The 22,765-nt window shown below is 44.5% G+C and overlaps 3 protein-coding genes across 5 annotated transcripts; all 3 read right to left on the bottom strand.

The window, feature by feature from the left end:
* Positions 3,423-8,715, bottom strand: LOC8070903 (ribonucleoside-diphosphate reductase large subunit). Its single transcript, XM_002437871.2, has 17 exons — positions 8,217-8,715; positions 8,043-8,104; positions 7,843-7,930; positions 7,379-7,642; positions 7,057-7,297; positions 6,909-6,985; positions 6,068-6,238; positions 5,890-5,982; positions 5,624-5,773; positions 5,457-5,543; positions 5,210-5,374; positions 5,000-5,119; positions 4,656-4,858; positions 4,418-4,567; positions 4,179-4,326; positions 3,997-4,095; positions 3,423-3,908 (listed from the first exon to the last, which is right to left on the bottom strand). Exons 1-17 carry the CDS (start codon positions 8,442-8,444, stop codon positions 3,807-3,809), a joined length of 2,448 nt encoding a protein of 815 aa, XP_002437916.1. The 5' UTR covers positions 8,445-8,715; the 3' UTR covers positions 3,423-3,806.
* On the bottom strand, positions 13,696-15,082 carry LOC8072348 (36.4 kDa proline-rich protein). The gene has a single exon (XM_002437872.2). The coding sequence runs from the start codon at positions 15,022-15,024 to the stop codon at positions 14,050-14,052; it is 975 nt and encodes a 324-aa protein (XP_002437917.1). The 5' UTR covers positions 15,025-15,082; the 3' UTR covers positions 13,696-14,049.
* LOC8072568 (receptor-like serine/threonine-protein kinase At3g01300) lies at positions 16,871-21,527 on the bottom strand. 3 transcript variants are annotated; one of them, XM_002437873.2, is made up of 7 exons: positions 20,930-21,516; positions 19,482-19,801; positions 19,271-19,406; positions 18,557-18,690; positions 18,351-18,474; positions 17,460-17,813; positions 16,871-17,316 (listed from the first exon to the last, which is right to left on the bottom strand). In XM_002437873.2, exons 1-7 carry the CDS (start codon positions 21,078-21,080, stop codon positions 17,300-17,302), a joined length of 1,236 nt encoding a protein of 411 aa, XP_002437918.1. In that variant the 5' UTR covers positions 21,081-21,516; the 3' UTR covers positions 16,871-17,299. The 3 variants fall into 3 exon arrangements, with proteins under 3 accessions (XP_002437918.1, XP_021305692.1, XP_021305693.1); XM_021450017.1 differs by having other exon boundaries at positions 19,482-19,798; positions 20,930-21,514; XM_021450018.1 differs by lacking the exon at positions 16,871-17,316 and having other exon boundaries at positions 17,620-17,782; positions 20,930-21,527.

Raw genomic sequence — 22,765 nt, forward strand, 5'->3', positions numbered from 1 at the left:
TCCTGGTTTGAAGTTGTTTTGATGGTGATTTTTTCATTTCTTAGTTAAAAAATTCATCAATAAAATACTTGATAAGATTTTTTAGACCAGAGAATGTCTCTAATAAGATTTTAAATTATCTAGTGGTAGGTTGGGATACAACAAATCCACAAAGGAAAAAAACTAGAGGATTGAGGGGTCGATGAGTTGCTGGAGCGCGATGCCGCCGAGGCGCACTACGTCTTAATTTCGCACAGAGTACGTGTGTGATCGCTTGTTGGTTTTGCCTAGGACTAGGAACACACGCATGAACAACGCGAGGTGGAAGAGTTTTTTCGGTGACGAACACCACGGCGACAAACTCGTCTGTATTTCTTGTTCACTGGACTTGGCCACGCTCTGAAACGAGGAGTACACATGGCGTATTTAACAACCAGCTAGCTATGGGGGACACACCACGGAGGAGAGCTCGCCTCCACCCACACCCACCTGGTCCTCACGCCATGATATCGGCAGCGGATCGGAGCTCGCCTCCACACTCACGCCCGCCCGGCCGGTCCTCACGCCATGATCGGTAGCTCAGCGATCGACACCAGTGAGCTGTTCACTCATCCCCCTGGACGTTGCGGCTAATTCCTCACTACCGGCCGCTCCACGCACACATGCACAGAAATAGAGCCATGCATGCACACCACGATCTCCTAACTAGCTACACGCGCGCCATAGCACTGTGTGTCGTGGTTTGTTCTAACATCGCTACACAGTTTCGGGGTTTTTTTTTTCATGCCGGCTCTGCTAGTAGCTTGCTCGGTTCTCTAGCAAAATTAAGATGTGAGTAATGACGTACGCGCACGTGATGAGATGCTAATGGCGCGTGGACTGCGTAATGCGCTGCAAGGAGAGGCGGGCCCGGGAGGTGAGATCTCAGACTCGTACATCAAACACATCAACGGGCGCCGGCGCACTCGATCGGCTCCCGCTTTCTCCGGCCGGCCTGTGACTCCTCGATCGGTGACGTCTTCGCGCCGTACTCGGCTTCTGCTTCTTCTCCACTGCTACCTTACGACGTTAATCCCTCCATCCCAAATTGTAAGTCATTCCAAGAATCTTGAAGAGTCAAACTTTTCTAAATTTTACCAAATTTATATTATAAAATAATTATTATTATGATACTAACTAAATATCATTAGATTCTTTCTTAATTATATTTTCATAGTATATTTACTTTACGTTACAAATCTTAATATTTTTTTCTATAATTTTGGTCAAACCTAAAAATACTTTGACTCTCCAAAATTTTTGGAATGACTTACAATATGGAACGGAGGGAGTATATTATATATAAAGAGATGGGGATGCATGGGTCAACCATGAGCGAACCGTAGTATGCACATGCACGTACTCTTCCCGGTTGTTCAGAGAACAGACCATTATTTTGTGCCATTTTAGCTTCTACGTCTTCCTCTGTGGGCTTTCCATTATCCACCTGCATATGCAAGCGGTTTTCATGGTGAGTTGTGCTTTAGTAATTTTTGAGGGGAAAGATTGTAGGACTAATATTTCCACTAGACCACTAGTATAGTGCCCATGTCAACGCTACAGTTTTACTTTAGAAATTTACGTAAAAACAACCAAACGACGATATCTTTCATAGTTCAAGTGTTATGCAATTTTTTGGGTTGAGGAAAACAAGTTTCACGCAATTGTATAACAATGTATAGAATCTAAAAAACACTCATACATAACAAGGCATGATAAATTTATGTCTCGATCTAATTTACAATCTACTTAAGACCTTAAGTAGAGAGCTCTTCCTAGCGCGTGTGCGCTCGCAGCGCGGCTGCCACGCACGCCCACCCCATACACTGTTCATCTTCTTTGCCAGCCATCTCCTCCCCCACCCACCTCGCGACCACCGCCAGAGACCTCACTGGCGACCTTCCCACCCACCAACCACCTCGCTGGCGGTGGGTCTATCAGGCATTTCCATCAAGAATTAGGTCTTGTTTAGTTCCAATATATTTTGGACCAAATACAAATTTTTTTTGCTATTTTGCATTTTGGAAGTAAACATATCCAAAATATTTTGGCCCTAAACTTTTTGCAAAATTGAACAGGGACATTAAGGCCTTGTTTAGTTCTAATTTTTTTTGCAAAATAAACATTGTAGCACTTTCGTTTGTATTTGACAAATATTGTCCAATAGTAGAATAATTAGGCTCAAAAGATTCATCTTATAAATTTTATATAAATTGTGCAATTAGTTATTTTTTATCCATATTTAATGCTCTATACATGTGCTGCAAGATTCGATGTAACAGAGAATCTGAAAAAAAAAATTACAATTTTTTTTGGGAAGTAAACACCAAAACCAAAAAACTTTGGTTTTAGAATTTTGGTGGGCTGCCCAAGATTTTGGGTTTTGGGGGTTTTTTGCAAATAAAACTTGAGGAACTAAACAAGGCGTTAGCCATATTTTGGACGGCAATGTACAAGAAGATGATGAAATAATTCATGGTTTTCACCACACCAGCAACCCTTCGGAAGTTTCTCCAATCATCTTGCATAGCACTCTCACATCAGTATTTGAATTGGGTATATGCTATGCACAAGTGAATTACTTGATGAAAGGATGACTGATGTTGTTGCCAAGTTGAAGAAGATCAAGGACGATTTCATGCTGCAGCCCAGTTCAACAGGAGGCGGAAGCAACATTACAGGCGTTGCGGTTTAAGATTCCTACATATTGTATGAAAACACAACCCTTTTCCTTTTCACAAAAGTTATTTTGTCTGTGCTACAAATGTATCAAATATTTATTTATACTAATTAGGGTAGTATATGGTTAGATGAGCTTGGCTCTCATAACTCAGCCCCTCTATATAAGGCCTTGTTTAGTTCCTAAAAAATTTTGCAAATTTTTTCAGATTCTCCATCACATCGAATCTTTAGATGTATGCATTGAGTATTAAATATAGACGAAAACAAAAACTAATTGCACAGTTTGATCAGAATTGATGAGACGAATCTTTTGAGCCTAGTTAGTTTATGATTGAACAATATTTGTCAAATACAAACGAAAGTGCTACAATGTCGATTTTTCAAAAAAAAAAAATTGGAACTAAACAAGGCCTAAGGACAGGGCTACACTTGTAAAGGTGACAGGCTCATGGGGGTGCCGATGATTTTGTTGGTCAGGTGGCTAGTGTTGCGGTTTCAAGGAGGAGCACCCGTAAGCAATGCCTCGGGCAGGTAGGCTTCGGCCCAACCTCGTTACCAAATATTAAGTCTCCTGTGTGATGTGTGCGATCTCTCTCCCTAGGTAGATCCAAACAATCGCTTCCGCGTTAAATGTCGGTCTGCATGGTTATAACTTGCAAGAAATGGTGATTGAGACTTGAGTTACTTTTTAACTTTCCCCAACTATGAATGATACATATATATAACAAGCATGGTCTCCCACCATGGAAAACGTGAATTATTTCTTGCTCGAGCCAATTGTTTGTGATGATAAACTCGACCATATGCAAAGAATATTGCACAGTTCACACAGCAGACAGCACACACCAATAGGGCAATGTCGTTGATAGAAGTAGATATATACATTGGCTGCAGGCCGGCAGCATAAATCTCAGTAGAGCAATACAAACCAGAGATCCGTAGCTGTATCCAGGGAACAAGATATTTCCCATTATGGGAATTTTTAATTCAACCTACATCACAGAATTCGCTATGGTTATTGAGCTCCAATAATCAGCCGGTGGTATATAATGTTGTGGTCACAAATAAGGAAGTGCGGTGTCCAGAACTCCAGATGGAGCTCCAGTCTAGCTTCCACACGCCATGCACTCTTCCCGGTTGTTCAAAGAACAGACCATTTGTGCCATTTTAGCTTCTACGTCTTCCTCTGTGGGCTTTCCATTACTCACCTGCATATGCAAGTGGTTTTCATGGGGAGTCGTGTTTTAGTAACCTTTAAGGAAAAAGTTTGTAGGACTAAGAGGAAAGAAAATATACCACATTCCCATTCTCCTTTAGAAGTGTGGTATCAACTGTAAACTTGATCGCATCAGCAGCAGCTCGTGTGCGTAGATAGTACATTCCAGTTTTCAGGCCCTGGCATTGAACAAGATTAGAAAAACCAAACCACTTCATAAAGATAGAAAATTGCTGTGACGGCTGGAGGTGCAATGCAATACCTTGGACCAAGCATGGAAGTGAAGTGATGTTAGCTTCCCAAAGTTTGCTTGCTCCATGTGGACATTGAGGCTCTGGCTCTGGTCAATATAGCATCCACGGTCAACCGCCATATCAACTAAAGTTTTCTGCTTGATCTCCCAGACAGTCCTAGTGCAATAATTGTATATATAAACTTTTAGATGCTCAAACAGTAATTTGAGTCTTGTAGAAAATAATGGCATCTGATTGAAATACATACTTGTAGATTGCTTTAAGATCATCTGGTATTTCTGCTATCTTTTGGACAGAACCATCATCATATATTATCTGGTTTTTCAGAGTAGGAGTCCAAATGCCCATTTCAGTCAGATCATGAAGAAGATGCTTGTTAACCACAACAAATTCCCCACTGGAAGAAAAATTGAAAGATTAATCATATATGCACATGTAGGTCAGAATGTAAACACTCTAAAGAAGTAAGGAGTATGGTTACAGACCTTAGAACCCGTCGGCTGTATATATTAGACGTGTAGGGTTCAAAGCACTCATTGTTGCCAAGAATCTGACTAGTGGAAGCAGTGGGCATTGGAGCAACAAGAAGAGAATTTCTTATCCCAACTTTAGAAATGGTCTCCCTTAGAGATGGCCAGTTCCATCTGTTAGATGGCACTACATCCCACATGTCAGGTTGGAGAATGCCCTACAAAGCAGGTAGAGAACATGTAAGGTCGATGCATACTTGATAATGAAAAAAAAACAGAAATCTTCATAATGAATATAAATATCACTAAACACTAGGCATATAAAGTAATTGAAAAGGGGAAAGCTTGTTGAGGAAAACCTTGCTGACAGGGCTCCCTTCATATGTTTCATAGGGACCTTCTTTAGCAGCAAGTTCAGCAGAAGCTTTCAGAGAATGATAGTAGATAGTTTCAAATATATCCTTGTTCAACTGTTGAGCCTGAAAAAGACATACAATTTGTTACATATATCAGCTAAGTACATAAGGGAACAGGCAGCTAATGCTGAGTTAAGGAGAAATAAAAAGTACCTCTGGTGAATCAAATGGCATGCCCAGTAATATGAAAGTATCTGCCAGGCCTTGAACACCTATACCAATTGGCCGGTGCCGCATATTTGATCTCTTTGCTGTCTCAACAGGATAGTAGTTAATATCGATAATTTTGTTAAGATTGTAAGTAACAGTTGAGGTAACCTGCCAAAATCAATAATGTATCAGAACATTCATCAGCATAGGTTAAAATAGAGGATCTAAGACAAATTGGATGTAAACAAACCTCAGCTAGCTTCTCAAAATCAAAATATCTATTTTTTGAATCACTGCTACCCACAAGCTTAGATGGATGGGACTCTAAAGGAACACCCTGAAAAACAAGTTTATTATATGGTGCATCAGAACCAAACCTTCATGATTGACTTGAGCTTTAGGACTGACAAGATATACCTTTTCCCGGACAAAACGAGGTAAAGCAATAGATGCTAGGTTGCAGACAGCAGTTTCATTAGGGCTTGTAAATTCAATTATCTCAGTGCACAAGTTTGACGATTTAATTGTGCCCAGATTCTGCTGATTACTTTTCCTATTGCAAGTATCCTGCATACAGTTAATAGCCATACAACAAATCCTTAGAGCCTAATAGTTACCGTGGAAAAATTTGGAAAAAGTGACAAATATAGAAGGTACCCTTATTTGATAGCTACTTAATGTACCTTGTAAAGCATATATGGTGTACCGGTCTCTATTTGTGCCTTCAAAATGTCAAACCAGAGGGTCTGTGCTGGAACAACTTTCTTTGCCTTGCCCTTAAACCAGAAAGTAAGGTTACTAAAGCATGTTCCCATTTCAATATAGCGTACATACAAATACAGCTTTCACTTTTCAGCTTACTTGGCTCTCATATTTCTTGTACAAATTATCAAACTCCTCACCCCAGCAATCAGCCAACCCTGGAGCTTCATTAGGGCAAAATAATGACCATTCTCCATTATTCTGGACTCTTTGCATGAATAGATCAGGAACCCATAGCGCATAGAAAAGATCCCTTGCACGATTTTCCTCCTGTTAAAATATTGTTCATAGCAGGTAAGCGGATGATACTATGTTAACATAAGTTGAGTGGATCCATGCTAGCCACTCATAAGTTGAGTGGATGATACTATGTTACACACAGATAGCAGGCAAAGCACGGTGTACTTATTCCATGATAGCAGAATGCAGACTAAAATTACAAGAAGTTTCGATATCATGCAGAAATAAACAAGAGTAACTGTCTCTATAAGGCCTTGTTTAGTTCACCCTGAAAACAAAAAAGTTTTCAAGATTCTCTGTCACATCGTATCTTACGACATGTATGAAACATTAAATATAGAAAAAAAACAAAAATAATTATACAGTTTGTCTGTAAATTGCGAGACGATTCTTTTGACCCTAGTTAGTTTATGATTAGATAATATTTACCACAAACAAACAAAAGTGCTACAGCAACGAAATACAAAAAATTTTCACATCTAAACAAGGCCTAAGACAATAGCTTGAATAAAAAGCTAAGACTTGAACAACCATATATAAGGAAGACACTGAGGTTAGGAATCAATTTTAGGTGCAGGAATCAAGATAACTCAGCACAGTAAGCATATATGAAGTCACCTTAGTGTTGGAGTTCAAAAGACAAAGATACTTTCTGTTTTTATATGTGGAAGTAATTAAAGACTAATAGTCGAGATTTTACCTTCCCATGGTTCTTTCTCAGATCAAGGAACTCAAAAATATCAGCATGCCAAGGCTCCAAGTATACAGCAAAAGCACCTAAGTTGTAGAAGCTTGTAAGAACTTCTGAAGACGATGGAACTAAAAGTGAAAATGATGAAAAATCGTACCCTTTCTTTTGCCACCACCCTGATCAACATAGCGAGCAGTATCATTAAAGACGCGTAACATAGGAACAATTCCATTCGATGTTCCATTTGTTCCTCGAATATAACTCCCAGTAGCACGGATATTATGAACTGAGACACCAATTCCTCCAGCAGATTTGCTTATTACAGCACACTCCTTCAGGGTTTCATAGATTCCCTCAATGCTGTCATCTTTCATGCATATAAGAAAACAGCTGCTTAACTGCATCACAGAAAAAGGCAACAGTAAATAAACAATTTCACAACCCAGGCTGACATCATCTGGCGGGAAACAAGACAGTACTTGGGGCCTCGGTGTGCCAGCGTTGAAAAGGGTAGGTGAAGCATGTGTAAACCAGCGCTGGGACATCAGATGGTACGTCCTGATGGCAGACTCAATGTCTTCCTTGTGTATACCCACTGACACCCTCATGAGCATGTGCTGTGGCCTTTCGACAACCTTCCCACCAAGCTTCAAGAGGTAAGACCTCTCCAGAGTTTTGAAGCCAAAGTAATCATAGTCGAAATCCCTATCATAAATTATCTCGCTGTCCAAGCGAGCAGCATTCTGAAATGTAACAGCATTTGGAGCCGTGTGAGGGATGATTTACATCATGTGAGTGCAGGGCATAACAGATTTACTGTACGAAATAAACAAATTTTATAAAAGAAGGAAATGGAACAGTAAAATTTAACTGCCAGAAACAGACCAGCACTGTCTACACAGGTGACCTGTCAGAAATGTGTCAGGGGAAACCAGAATCTCACCTTCATGATGATTTCATAAACATCTTCAGCGACTAGAGGTGCCATCAGCCCAGATCTCTCGTTGAAGTGCATGTACATGTCCTTAATCCTGCATCCACAACAGCCACATCCCAACTCACAACCCAATCCAACGAATCCGGCCTTCCTCCTGCCACTATGAATGACTGAATGAAATTCAGCCAAAGTCAGCCGTTACTTACGTCTCCGAGAAGGACTTCTTTGTGTTCTTGTGCAGGTTCGACACAGCAATCCTCGCCGCCAGCTTCACGAACCACGACAGAGAACAGGGGCAGCAACCAACCCCACGTCAGGACAGAGCAGACAAACAGGAGAAGTGAAACCAAGGGGAGAGGGTTTCGCGTTGTGTTCCTCACCGAGGCGTAGTCGGGGTGGGACGCGGTCATGGCCGCGGCGGTCTCGGCGGCGAGCTCATCGAGCTGGCTAGTGGTGACGCCCTTGTAGACCCCCGCGCAGACCTTCTGCGCGACGAGGACGGGGTCGCAGTGGTCCTGGCTGAGGCCGTAGCTGAGCTTCTTGAGGCGCGCCGTGATCTTGTCGAAGTGCACCGTCTCCTGGCGGCCGTCCCGTTTGACGACGTACATCTTCCGCGCCGGCGAGGACTCCCGTCGAACACCTGGTGTGCGCGCACAAACCACGCCGCCGCCGGGAGGAGAACAAGGCGAGCAGAGGATTGGATTGGGTGAGGGGAGGCAGGGATGGGAGGGAGGCGGGTAGGGTTTGGGGGCGGATTTAAACTCCTTCCCGGCGCGGAAGAGGCGAGGAGTAATGAAGCGGAGCTGGAGGTGGAGGATTTTTTTTTATTTTTTTTTTGGGTGCGCGCTGGAGAAGAAAATGTTTGGGGTTTGGACTGGGTTTGGCGCGCGGGCGCGGAGGCGTTTTCCCGCGCGGATTTGGCGTCGTGGAGCGCGGGTGGGGTTGGTGGGCGGCAAGAAACCGACGTGCGGGCCCAGATGTCAGTCGGTCGGTCTGTCTAGGCCCAACATGTCACAGAAGGCACAAGGATTCTGCCGTCACGAGCCGGCACGTGGGCCCCTGATGTCAGTGCGACGTCGGCGCGTGCTCGTGTGCGGCTGGGCGCGCGGCAGGCGGGAATCGAGGAGCGTGCTGTGCAAGCCTTTGGCGGTTGCGGGCTGGACTTTTTGAGAGGGTGGCGTGGACTTTTGGGGTGGGGAGGGCGCGCGCCGTATGATTGGTTGGTCCGGACTGCCACGTCAGTGCGAGGCATTCGATTCTCGTTCTTCCGTGCAGCGGTGCAGGGGAAGGAGGACGCTGCAACTGCGATTGTGAGGTGAGGTGACGGCGTGACGCGACGGTCGAGGATGCTCGCTGTCCGGCAACGGCAGCCGTTGCGAATGCCGTGCCGGCGTCGTGCGAATGCGGCTTTGTTTAGGCCTTGTTTAGGCCTTGTTTAGTTCCCAAAAAATTTTGTAAAATTTTTCAGATTCTCCGTCACATCGAATCTTTAGACGCATGCATTGAGTATTAAATATAGATGAAAATAAAAACTAATTACAAAGTTTGATCGAAATTAACGAGACGAATCTTTTGAGTCTAATTAGTCCATGATTGGACAATATTTGTCAAATACAAACGAAAATGCTACAGTGTCGATTTTGTAAAAATTTTTGGAACTAAACAAGGCCTTAGTTCACAAAAATTTTCAAGATTCTCCATCACATCGAATCTTTGGCCGTATGCATGGAGCATTAAATATAGATGAAAATAAAAACTAATTAAACAGTTTATCTGTAATTTGTGAGATGAATCTTTTAAGCCTAGTTACTTCGTGATTGGACAATATTTGTCAAATAAAAACGAAAGTGCTACAGTAGCTAAAAACCACAAATTTTGCAAACTAAACAAGGCCTTAGTTGCAAAATATTTTGCAAAATGTGAATAGTAACAATAACAATTTCGTTTGTATTTGATAAATATTATCCAATCATGGACTAACTAGGCTCAAAAGATTCGTCTCATCAATTCCAACCAAACTGTGTAATTAATTTTTATTTTCTTCTATATTTAATACTTCATGCATACGTCTAAAGATTCGATGTGATGTGGAATATGAAAAATTTTACATTCCAAAAAATTTTACAAAATAAGAATAATAGCACTTTCGTTTGTATTTGACAAATATTATCCAATTATGGACTAACTAGGCTCAAAAGATTTGTCTTGTCAATTTCGACCAAACTGTGTAATTAGTTTTTATTTTCATCTATATTTAATACTCCATGCATACGTCTAAAGATTCGATGTAACGAGGGTTCTGAAAAAATTTGCAAAATTATTGGGGAACTAAACAAGGCCTTACCTCGAAATCCAAAAAGTTTTCCAGATTTCCCGTCACATCGAATCTTACGTCACATGCATGAAGCATTAAATATAGACGAAAACAAAAACTAATTACACAGTTTGTTTGTAAATCACGAGACGAATCTTTTGATCCTAGTTAGTTCATGATCGGACAATATTTGTCAAATAAAAACGAAAGTGCTATAGTAGCGAAATCCGAAATTTTTTCAGAACTAAACAAGGCCTGGAGCTGGACGTCGTGTGTATAGATGGCCATGCAGCCCGTGGCCCGTTGGCCCGGCCCGCGGCACGGCACGTCCCGACAACTACCCGGCCCGGCCCGGCACGGCCCTGGGCCGCCACCGTGGCCCGTGGCACGGCTCAGGCACGGCCCGACGGCCCGATGCTTAATGGCCTAGTAAAAAAATATAACTTTTTAATTTAAAAAAAAGAAAATATAGGTCTGTTGTCCCATCCATTCATCCTAATTGGCCTGTTAAAAAATATAGCATGTTAATTGTAAACAAAAAAAGGAAATATAGACCTACTACTGGCCTGGCACGACCTTGGCCCGGTGGCCCGCCGTGCCTTCGGGCCGGCCCGATGGCCCACGGGCCGTGCCTTGGGCCATACCCCCGGCACGAGGCACGGTGATGGCACGGCCCGGCTGGCACGACGGCACGGTGCGGCCCGGGGCAGGCACGGCACGGCACGGCACGCCGGGCCGCCGGGTCGGGCCGGCACGGCCCGATGGCCATCTATAGTCGTGTGGCAGCTTTTTACAATTTTTCGTCGCATCAAATCTTACATCACATATATGGAGCATTAAATAGATAAAAAATAACTAATTATACAGTTTATCTACAATTTGTGAGATAGATCTGTTGAGTCTAATTAATCTATGATTAGATAATAATTGTCACATACAAACGAAAAGTGTTACAGTAGCCCAAAAAATTTTCGCAGGGACCTTAGTTCGCAAAAGAAAAGTTCTTACATATTGGTCTTAGATAAAAATAACTAATTACATAGTTTGTCTGTAATTTGCAATATTAATCTTTTAAATCTAGTTAGTCCATAGAAAAACAATAATTACCAAACTTAAACGAAAATGTTACAGAAGCCAAACTCAAAAAATTTTACACACTAAACAAGACCATTGTAGCACATTTATAACTGCAACAATTAGTGTTTAGTATGGATTAATTAGGATCAAAAGCTTCATCTTTGTAAACTATATAATTAGTTTTTTCTATTTATATTTAATATTATATATATATATAAAAATATTCGATGTGATAGTGTGAAAAGTTTTTGGATGAGCGCAGGACGTCGTGTGACTTAGTCGACTTGGTGGGCCTATTTGTCTCCAGGACCGAGCTGGAAGCCTGGTGGGCCTACTTGACGTGCGTGCCTGCTCTGTGTGCGTGGGCGTTGCGAAAAGAGACATTCTAGCCCATTTACCCAGCCAACTCCTAAAGCCCAACTTTGAGGCCCATATGCCACGCTTGGCCCAGAGCTAATCTTGCCAAACTAGATTATAGAAAAACTGTTCTTCGAGGTAAAAAAAAAAATCACTGAAAACGTCTATGGAACACGTGAGGTCTTGTGTTTAGAGAATCAACTTCCAAACATTATTTTTATGATGGGAACTATCTTTTTTTTCTTTTGGGAAGAGAGTTACTCGGTTCCTCATCGAGATAACACGGTCATTAAAATAGGCAAACTTCAAATTGACACTGCTAATGACACAAATTGCACCAAAGATGGATGTCTTGTTGAATTGGTTAAGATCTTGTTTAGTTCACCTCAAAAACCAAAAAAAATTCAAGATTTCCCGTCACATCCAATCTTACGGTACATGCATTGAGAACTAAATATAGATGAAAACAAAAACTAATTGCACAGTTTGCCTGTAAATAACGAGACGAATCTTTTAAGCCTAATTACTCCATGGTTGAAAAATATTTGTCAAATAAAAATGAAAATGCTACAATATCAAAATCCAAAAACTTTTTGGATTTAAACAAAAAAAACGCTTGTGTGCTTCTAGTAACCCAAATGCAAGTGTAGTTACATATGTTCGTGTTGCCACAAGATTTTCAATCCTCGTTATAGAATTAAACTGAAGGCAACCAACACGTGTTCTCACACTGAGGAATTGCTGCTCACAAAGCTCCTAATCTACTATCTTTGGTGTGGTAGCTAGGTACACACATGACACAAGGCGTCAAAGACTTACTTACGGGCGTCCGGGCATTTAACACCCTGCACGCCCCAACACTACACCCGCACTCTCTCCTCTCGCTCTCTCCTCTCTCTCCTCTCCCTCTCTCGCTCTCTCTCTCTCTCTCTCTCTCTCTCTCTCTGCCCTCCCTCTCGACGACCTCCTCCCTAGCAGCCACGGGCACGCCTACCATGCAGCGGATCTAGCGGTGGCGAACATGGACACTTCGGGTGGATCCGGCAGCAGCCATGGTGGATCAGGCGAGGTATGTCCTCCTCCTTTTGCTAGTGGAACTGCGAGTTAGGGTTCCAACGAGTTCTCCCTCTCATCTTCCACAATTTCAGCACGCTTGGGAAGGTTTGGGGGAAGGGCGGCTATTCGGTGGGGATACCTTAGAGGGCGGATCTGGTGGCGGCAGACATGGAGGCTTCGGGCGGATCTACACGGCGGCCATGGCGGATCCCAGCGAGGTATGTCCTCCTCCTCATGTATCTGTGAATTAGGGTTTCGGGCTTCCCGCGAGCTCTCCCTCTCATATTCCACAACTCCAGTGGGCTTATGGAAAGTGAAGATTTGGGGGGAGGAATAGGGCTGCCCAAGCAATAGGGATGGCTAGAGGGACCTGGCGATGTTGGAGGCAACCGGGCCAGGCCCAAAGCGGTGTGTTCTTGTGGTGGATCTAGGGAGAACAAGGTCATGGCGGCAGTGGGAGGGGGGGGGGGGGAGGTCATGGCGGAAACAGAAGGGGGAGGAGGCCACCAGGAGCGATAATGGGGCGAGTAGGAAGAAGGAGAAAGAGCGGTAGAAGAATTTTTTAGCCGCGTTCTTAAACTATAATTGGTATTAACCATAGATGTTATCTCAAAATAACATCGATGCTATATGATTTTTTTAGGGCAGGGGGAAGATGCTATATATGGCTATTGTGATGGTCAAATGTCGAATAATTGTAGCTACCTTTTGTTTGTCAATTATGCATACTTTTGCCTTGAACTCGCAATTCTAATGAAAACCACAAGGCGGTAATAGAACCGTCGAGCATTATGATAGCTGCAGAAATGAACCAAACAAGGTGTTCCTGCCACCTTAGCTTATACTCCCTCAATTCTAAATTATAAGACATTTCAAGAATTTTCAAGAGTTAAAGTATTTAAAGTTTGACCAAATTTACATGATATTAACTAAATATTATTATGTTCTTTTTTAATTATAGTTTCATAGTATATTTATTTGATGTCATAAATTTTTATAATTTTAGTCAGACTTAAGATGTTTTGACTCTTCAAGATTCTTATAATGCCTTAAAATTTGGGATGGAGGGGGTACTATATTTCTGAAAACGAAGCAGCTGAACGAAATCCTGCCGCTGTGCATGTGCCCTCACCAGAAAACAAGAGCAACATGATACATCGACTGATTATGCGAGCCACACACTTAGAGAAGATTTCGATCCCGAGTCCTGACGCCAAGTAGGCAAGCGCACATGCATACCCAAGAGAGCGCACATGCATACCCAAGAGAGCACACAGAAGAAATTACGACACAAATTGTAGAGACATGTTGCAGTAGCTAGCTAGCTTGCACACACGATGCCTGATTACTAGGAAAGCGCCATGCAATGGCGCGTATACATCGATGGGCGGTAGCCGGCCGGTGATCTCTCAGTCGTAGAGCGGCGGGCACTGGAAGCCCGACGGCGGGTGCTTGCCGCAGGTGATGAGCAGGTTGAGCGCGATGGGGAGGTAGATGTTGATGTTGAGCAGGCGCAAGCGGATGGTGGTGCAGAGGCACAGCGCCGCGTCCAGGTCCGCGATCCCCTGCACCAGCGGGCAGCACTTGGACCTTGCCTCCTGCCCGATCACCAGGTGGATCAGCCCGCTCAGCACGTCCACGCACGCGTTCAGCTTCAGGGTGTCGATCGGGCACGTCCGCGACGCCGGCGGCGTCGGCGGAACGTACGGCGGCGTCGGCGGCACGTACGGCGGCACGTAGGGCGGCGACGGCGGCACGTTGGGCGGTGACGGGCGAGGCGTCGGTGGGACGTATGGCGGCACGTAGGGCGGTGACGGGCGAGGCGTCGGCGGGACGTACGGTGGCACGTACGGCGGCGACGGCCGAGGCGTCGGGGGGACGTATGGTGGCACGTAGGGCGGCGACGGGCGAGGCGTCGGCGGGACGTACGGTGGCACGTACGGCGGTGACGGCCGAGGCGTCGGCGGGACGTACGGTGGCACGTACGGCGGCGACGGCCGAGGCGTCGGGGGGACGTATGGTGGCACGTAGGGCGGCGACGGGCGAGGCGTCGGCGGGACGTACGGTGGCACGTACGGCGGTGACGGCCGAGGCGTCGGAGGCACGTACGGCGGGTTGCACGGCGGGCAGTTGGACGGGGGGCCGTGGTGGCGCTTGGGCGGCTTGCCATGGTGGGGCGGGTGGCTGTGGCCGCCGCCGGAGCGGTAGCCTTTCGGCGAGCCACTGGCTGGCGCTGGGTACGACGGCTGGACGCGCCCACCACCACCACTGCCGCCGTGCGCGGGCGGGGGACAGTTGCTCGTCGACGCCAGCGAGCTGGGGAGCAGGAGGCCGGTGGCGGCGGCGAGGAGCAGGAGAACGGGAACTGAGGTGGAGGTTGCCATTGCGCCGGCTCAACACAGCGACGACGACGGCCGTTGCGGGCTGTGCACACTGCAGCGCATGTCTTCTTATATAAGGAGCGTCAGGTACGGTTGAGCCGGGCAAGTGAAGTTTGTGACGAGGTCCCTCTGCACTCTGGTGCCCGCGATGGCAAATCTGACAGGTTCAATTCCAACCTGCATTAACGATTTATCAACACTAATTAAGAATATAAAAATATAGAGAATCTTGAGAGTCAAAACATTTTAAATTTAATTAAAATTATAGAGAAAATTATAAAAATTTGTAACATCAAATAAATATACTATAAAAATATAATTAATAAAGAATCTAATGATATTTAGTTAATATCAAAAATATCATTATCTTATCATATAAATTTGGTCAAACTTAAAATATTTTAACTCTTCATAGAATGCCTTATAATTTGGAATAGAGAGAGTAATTCACTAGACAAACCTACTAAGCGTAATTAATCTATGATTAAACTATGTAATGCTATATTCAATATTTGCTGATCATAAATTAATTAGGTTGAATAAATTCATCTCCGAATTAGTCTCGACTCTCAACTCAAGAAATTAGTTTTTATAATCAACTCATTTTTAGTTTTTCTAATTGTTATCTACACATCCAAAGTGCCCGGGACTAAGTTTAGTGGATCCATTAGTCGCGTCTTCTCAATTCCATCTTCATTGCCGTGTGTTTCTGCTTTCCAAGCAAACTGCATGCGCGACGAGCCGATGGGTGCGTGTCGGCCGCGCAGCATGCACGGGACGCGCGCGCAAGCCGCCAACGGCCGGGGGCTCACGGGCCGGCAGTGGCGCATGCAGAAGCGTCCGCTTCCAGCCGTAGCTAGAAGCTATCCCTGCTCCGCCGGCCGGGCTTCCGCGCTTTGCTCGGACGGAACATGCATGGCGATAGGCGATAGCGCGGGGACCGATGGGCTCGAGACTTCGCAGTCCAGGCCAGGCAGGACGCAGGGGGGGTATCGCGGAGATTGACGTGGTTGTCCTCTTCGGGAACGGCGGGCGCGCCCGTGACCCTGCCGCCCCTGCCGCCGGTTTGGAGCTTTCCGGCGCTGGGCTTCGCCGCGCGAAGCGAAGTCGTCTCCTCTAGTCTCGATGAGCATGAGCACTTTGTTTGAGCAGTGGGTCTGTTTCCATGTGCGGAGTCGACGACAGAGGGACCGATGCGTGGCGCGTCCTCGTGAAGTCGCGATGGCGCAGTGATGCGTCGCCTTGCATTATCCCGGCTAAGGCTTTGTTTAGTTTCCAAAATTTTTAAAAATTTCTCATCACATCAAATCTTGCGGTATATGTATAGAACATTAAATATAGATAAAAAAGATAACTAATTGCACTATAATTTACAAGACGAATCTTTTAAACCCAGTTAGTCTATGATTAGACAATATTTGTCAAATAAAAACAAAAGTGCTACAATAGCAAAATCCAAAAATTTTGGCGAACTAAACAATGACTAAATGTGGCATGGATAATGAAATGCTGCCCAGCCGAATTCAGCAATGTAGACGAGCGACGAAATGCTCCGCAGGGGGACCGTACCGTAGGAGTCACAGGATTCAAACTTTCAAAGGTTTGATGATGCATGGCAGCTGTAGGATCAGTTTCTTGTTTACTCCTGTTACTCTCAGATTACCTGGGAGATCAGCTGCAGATTCGGTTAGGGTTTGGGTTGTTGGTTTAGCACTGGGTTCAGAGCAGTCCGATGATGTATGCCCGACTGAATTCAGTTTGTCTTTCAGAGGCCGTGCACCTTAACACTATCCCGGCCCAGCTTGAATTCCTGGGTATAGGGTGGAGCAAGATTGTTAAAAAATGTATATAAATGAAACCCTAGAATTATGGAAATAGAGCAAATGTATAATCACAATTTAACACCTGCACCTTTCCCCTGAAAAAATGCGAACAACTGCACACAGCACACCATCTACTGACCCTCAGCCAAAAATCAGACAGCATTAAGACTACTAACCTGGGTGTACAGCAGCCATTATCTGCTGTACTGTAACCCCCGTCAGGACTTAAAAATGATCATTATATATAATAATTATTACATGTTGCAACCAGATACATCCTTATCTCGCTTTGCCAACCAGCCAAACAGAGTGTGATCGACCTGAGCGAGACATCTGGCGGTGTCACATCTCCAGGTATCGGCAGTCAACATCAAAGCTAATTTTGCTATACAATTAAAACAAACAAGCATCCAGCAACCAGAAGCACACCGCTCTTCTTACAGCAGAACCGGCCGTCATCTATGCACCTTTCCTGTTACACAAAGTAAACTGCAGTGAGCTTCAACTATTTTTAGAATCAGTGAGCTTCATTAGTCATCTTGGATGATGCATCCAGAATCCAGAATTGCACTGTGATAAACTGGTAAAAGAGCGCTTTATTCATGTGCTACTCACCGCGCTGCTGAGTTGAGCGAGGCCTTGGTGATGCAGATGCCATGTCATTTAGATCTTGTAATGGTGTCAGTTGCTTGACAACTTCCTCCATCGATGGACGAGACTTACTATCACGGGTAAGGCAATAGTGGCAGATCTGAGCAACCTTTTGCACCCCTTTGACAGAGTAGTTCAGCCCCAAGCGAGGATCTACGAGCTGATAGAGCCTTCGCCGATCATTTAGGTAAGGCCTCGCCCATGCAACCAGGTTCTGCTCCCCTGTAGGCCGCTTCTTGTCCATTGATCTTCTCCCAGTCAACATCTCGAGTAGCACAACTCCGAAGCTATAGACATCACTCTTAGATGTCAAATGCCCTTAAAACAGTATGCATGATATGAGTAACAAAACTTGACATATCAACTGCTTAAAGAAAGAACTATAAACTAACACGTTTTGTTATTTTTTTCAGGTTTCATCAGGTAAGGCATACAAATTTTGTGCAAAGAATACCACGCGATGCATATACTACCGTCACATGCATTGGCATAGAAGTATGCGCAATTCCTGAGATTATAGTATGGAAGCAAAATTATAGTATCAAAGCAATCATATGTAACATTAGTTCTATTACCAAGAAGATTCGTTATTTATGTCTATAGCCTTACCGCATCAATAAAAAGCAAAACACAGTTTCACTCGAAAGAAGTTTGAACTATAGTTGGTGGAAAACTCTAAAGGAAGAATGACGCCCCAATTTTACGTCTTTGGCGAAAAATGTTAAGCCAATTTAGCATCCAGTATGAAGCGAACACAATAACAGATACAAGCTCATTGAAACATTGTAAAGTACAAACATGCAACAGAATTTCTGCTACAGGTAACTATTGAAGTCAAAAGTTTATCCCTGATACCTGTCATTACATACTCTGGTGCAGCATAACCATAGGTGCCAACAACCCGAGTAGATACATGAGTTTTATCACCCTGAGGACCAGCTTTTGCTAAACCGAAATCAGATAGTTTTGCGTTGTACTCCTACAGAAGTAAAATCACTACATTAACAAGGTAGCATGCATTGTCTAAGCACGATATGAAACAGATTCAACAGATAAAGTACCGCATCAAGAAGAACATTCGATGTCTTAAAATCCCTGTAAATAACAGGTTTGGGACCTCCATGGAGGAAGGCTAGTCCTTTCGCGGCACCTAGAGCAATCTTCATTCTGTTGGACCAAGGTAGGGGAAGAGCCCCTTCAAGATTAAACAAAGTAAGATGACATGATCATAAGAACGAGAAGACAGAAAGATTATGATTGACAAGGAAAGTCGACAAGATTAGGCGCATACAGTAAAATCAACTTCATGAAAAAGCTGGTAATAAAAGTTTCCCAAAAATAATGGTTACATGGGCATGACCTAATACCAATATAGAAGTTAGGAATAGAATGGACACCACCATTGGTAGTAGGCATGCATCCTTGCTCACTACAGTACTATTGGAGAACCACATTTTTGTGTGGAAATCATTTGTCTATTAACTAAGATATGAATAGGTGTAACTGGCACAGGTCAAACTTAATATATAATAAGGCCAGGCTAAAATGCTCAGGTCTACATTACCATAATCAAATTAAGTTAGAAAGTTAGAATGTAATTATCTCTGATGTCACGGAGTGATAGACGACAAAAAAATTCCAAGAGTGCTGAGAAAAAATGCAAAAAAGACTTATAAGTGAAGCAAACAACTTGTTAGGCTAAGTGGGGAAACGAATTAGTCAAAGCACTAAATCTACTCAACTTAAAGCATTAACTCTGTTAGGTGATTGCTTACTTCTGAAAAGATGATTTTCAAGACTTCCTCGTGCCATGAATTCATATACAAGTAACCTTTGATCATCCTCAATACAATATCCAATCAACTTAACAAGGTGTTTATGATGCAACTGTCCCAGAAAGTCAACTTCTGCCTGAAAATGTGATTATTTTTAAAAATCATAGCTACAATACTCCATTCAAAAAGAAAAAAGTCATACAATACTTACCACCCATTCTCTATGACCTTGAAGCGCATCTGGCTTTAAACTTTTGACTGCCACAGTAACCCCTGTGCCAGGTTTTGCAGGAGCAGTGCTGTTTGGCTCAATCCACCCCTTGAAGACATAACCGAACCCACCCTCCCCAAGAATACTGTCTGGCCTGAAGTTAAGGGTGGCAGATTTCAACTCTTGAAAGGTAAACTGAAGTAGCTTGGGTGGTGTTCTCTTTTCAATTGATGCATCAACACCATTTTCACCATCACATTTTGTCTGAAAACGATCACCAAACTCCCGATTGCTAGCATTCAGATATCTTGTCTCTGCTGCTACAGAGAAAACAAAGTTCCTTGAGCACATCACACAGAAAATGAAACTTTTACCTACAGCAATTACTAAGATAAGATAGAATCTATTTTCCAAAGTCAAAACTATTCGCTCTCAGGCTCCCACATATCCAAAAACGGTTAGACAAAGTTAGGCATTGACCCAAAGTATTATGTACTTTGCATAGTCATCCGTCATCCCCAGCTTTTAATACAGGATCAAACCTATCCAGTTGACTTGAAGTACCATGATCATGCTTTGTTATGTTATCCAGGTTAATCATTTGTGGAGGTGTCACTTTCAGGCAATATGATAACATAACAGCAGCAAGCAACACAGTCAGATGTAATTGGCTCCTGGAACCAATGAATCATAGACTTTCTTAAAGCTTTTACCACGTCAGCTTCAATTGTTTCTGTATGATTAGAAATCTCACTTAGCAACTGAAATGTGCCACAATGAATTACATAAAGCTATTTGGATTGAAAGATAAGGAGCACAGACTATTGACAGACCGGAAGGGGATTTTCATACAAATCAGATTAAGATATGCCTTTTACCTCTGACTGATGAGCATATAACATTCAAATAGTTCGGCGCAAGCTCATAAATATAGTGCAAGTTGTAAGTAATCTAGCATAGGAGAAACAGACAACGTTGAATGCATCACCTAATGCTGCATTAGTCCGCTCTAATCAGCCAACCACCAAGAATGGCTTGTTGAAAAGTTGATCGCCCAATAGCCAACTCACATCAATATGACAGTTTCAGTTCAAAGGCTGAAGTTTGACCTTTAATTTACCTCCTAACCATTGCATGCCAATCTAATCATTCTTCTTTAGCTACGATCAAATCCATGATGAACTCCAATGAATACAATCAAAGAATGCTGGGGACAGAAGAACATGGAAAAGAAGAGCTTCCTATTGCCATATATGATCAACGTATCAAATCATCAATCATATATCACAACACCACGCTAATAGCCAAGCCAACTCTTTGCCACTAACGAACAAGCAGGCAGGAACAAATCTTTCCAAACCAAACAAACGATCACCATCCACCAACCAACCGACTGGAAACAGACTTATATAGAAAAGAGAGAGAATAAGCTGACAAGAATCCACCACCTGCGTCATGAACGTGGCTGCCCTTGGTGGAGCCGCCGCCGTCACCGTCCGCCGGCGCCGCCGGCCGGAAGCAAGCCCCGCGGAGGCCCCGCGCGACGGCGGCCCAGCACCCGCACCCTTCCCGCCCCGCTGCCCGCTTCGGGGAAGTCATCTCCTCCTTGCTGCCCAGGCGGAGAGGTCAACGAGCTACAGCTCCTACTCCTACACATCCATCGGCACGGCCCGGTGTTGTGATTCTTCTCTCCCCGCCCGCTTCGCTTTTCTCGCCCCCGTCCAGTCCAAATCGCCCAAGCAAGCAGATAAGTGCGATGCGGGGCGCAAAAGGGAAAGCGAAAGCGAAAGTTGGCGCGCGGTGGGGGTGCACAAGTCGGAGAAGCAAGCGTGGGGCGGGGCTGCGGGAGTGGAGTGGCCGCTGGCCGGGTCTCCTCAGACTTCAGTGGCGACTGCGCGAGCACTGGCACTGGCGCTAGTGCCGCAGCGACGGGTCGGCGTCGCCATCGTCATGATGTGGGACGCGGCCGAGGGGAAAGGGGCTTTTCGGTGCTGCCTTTTGCTGCGGCTGCGGCTGCGGCGCGGCCTGCCGCACTGGCTGTGGGCTGTGGCTGGCCGCGCTTTATCCCTGCCTCGCGTCAGCGTCTGCGCAGCGCGGGCAAGGCACTGGGGGCGCGGCCAGCCGGCCGGTTTACCGTCCGGCTCGTCGGGTTGATTCGATTCCGTGGCTCCGGCGTGGAGCGAGCGGTGGGAACGGAATGGTGGGCGGGCGAGTGGGAGCCAACGCTGCGCAGCACCAACGGCGCCGGCAGTTAGGATCAAACCGGCTGTAGTGGGGAATGAGTGACTGCGGGCTAGGAGATTGACCGACGCGTTGGTACATTATAACCGTGTTCCGTGTAATGCAAATTGGGCTATGGTCCTCAAATATAAGAGACTTTAGAACAACTCCAATAGTTTGGTAAAATGGATTTGGCAAATCTTGTGATTTGCCAAATGAACAAAACATTTGGCAAGTGAATAAATTGTGTATCTTCAATAGTTTGGTATTTGGGCTTGACAAATTTAACAAACAAGACCCATGTCAACAAACCAATCAACTGTTTTTGGCCTGGCCGCACGAGACCCTTGGCCTGTTCGTCCAGCTTGGCCTGTTCATACAGCTAGGCCAAATTTACGTTAAATTAACGTGGTAATTACGTTAAACTATTCTGACTAAAAAAATTTAGAGAAGAATATTAACATGGTAAATAAAAAAACATGTACTTCATAATTTATAGTAGTGCTCATTTGATATCATATAAATATTATCAAAAATGTTTACTTACAAACGTGAGATTTAGACACTCAACACGTGTACCCGCACCCTCGTCGATTTTCGCGCTGCCACTCTCCCTGGTCGTCCGATCTGCGCATGCTCGCCCGCGCCCACTGTCTTCATCCCTAGCTCCAGCGGCAGCTAGGGTTCCAATGGTTCACGGCACTCCTTCTTCTCCAACTCTAACAGGTTTAGAAGAGAAGGAGCTCAGAGGAGACAGACAAGTCAGGCGGTGGTGATGGCGGTAGGGCATTTTAGGGGTCGTGTCGATCGGGCGTCAAGCCAGAGCAAGGGGCGGGGGCACCATGGCTGGAGCTCACGATAGCATGCGTGACGAGGGAGGGGAAGAATTGCGCGATAAGGGGGCAACCAGGGAGAAGAAGGCAGGTGTGGGGAAAGAAAAAGAATAATAAGATAAGGTGTGCCGGCGGATTTTAGTCTACATGTGCACACAGTGTTTAGTAAGACCCAAATATTGTTATTCACTTGTATAAATTTAGAATAGTTTCACTTAGGACAACTTATTT

Source organism: Sorghum bicolor, chromosome 10 (assembly GCF_000003195.3).
Source record: "Sorghum bicolor cultivar BTx623 chromosome 10, Sorghum_bicolor_NCBIv3, whole genome shotgun sequence".
In the NCBI taxonomy this organism is placed as follows: Eukaryota; Viridiplantae; Streptophyta; class Magnoliopsida; order Poales; family Poaceae; genus Sorghum; species Sorghum bicolor.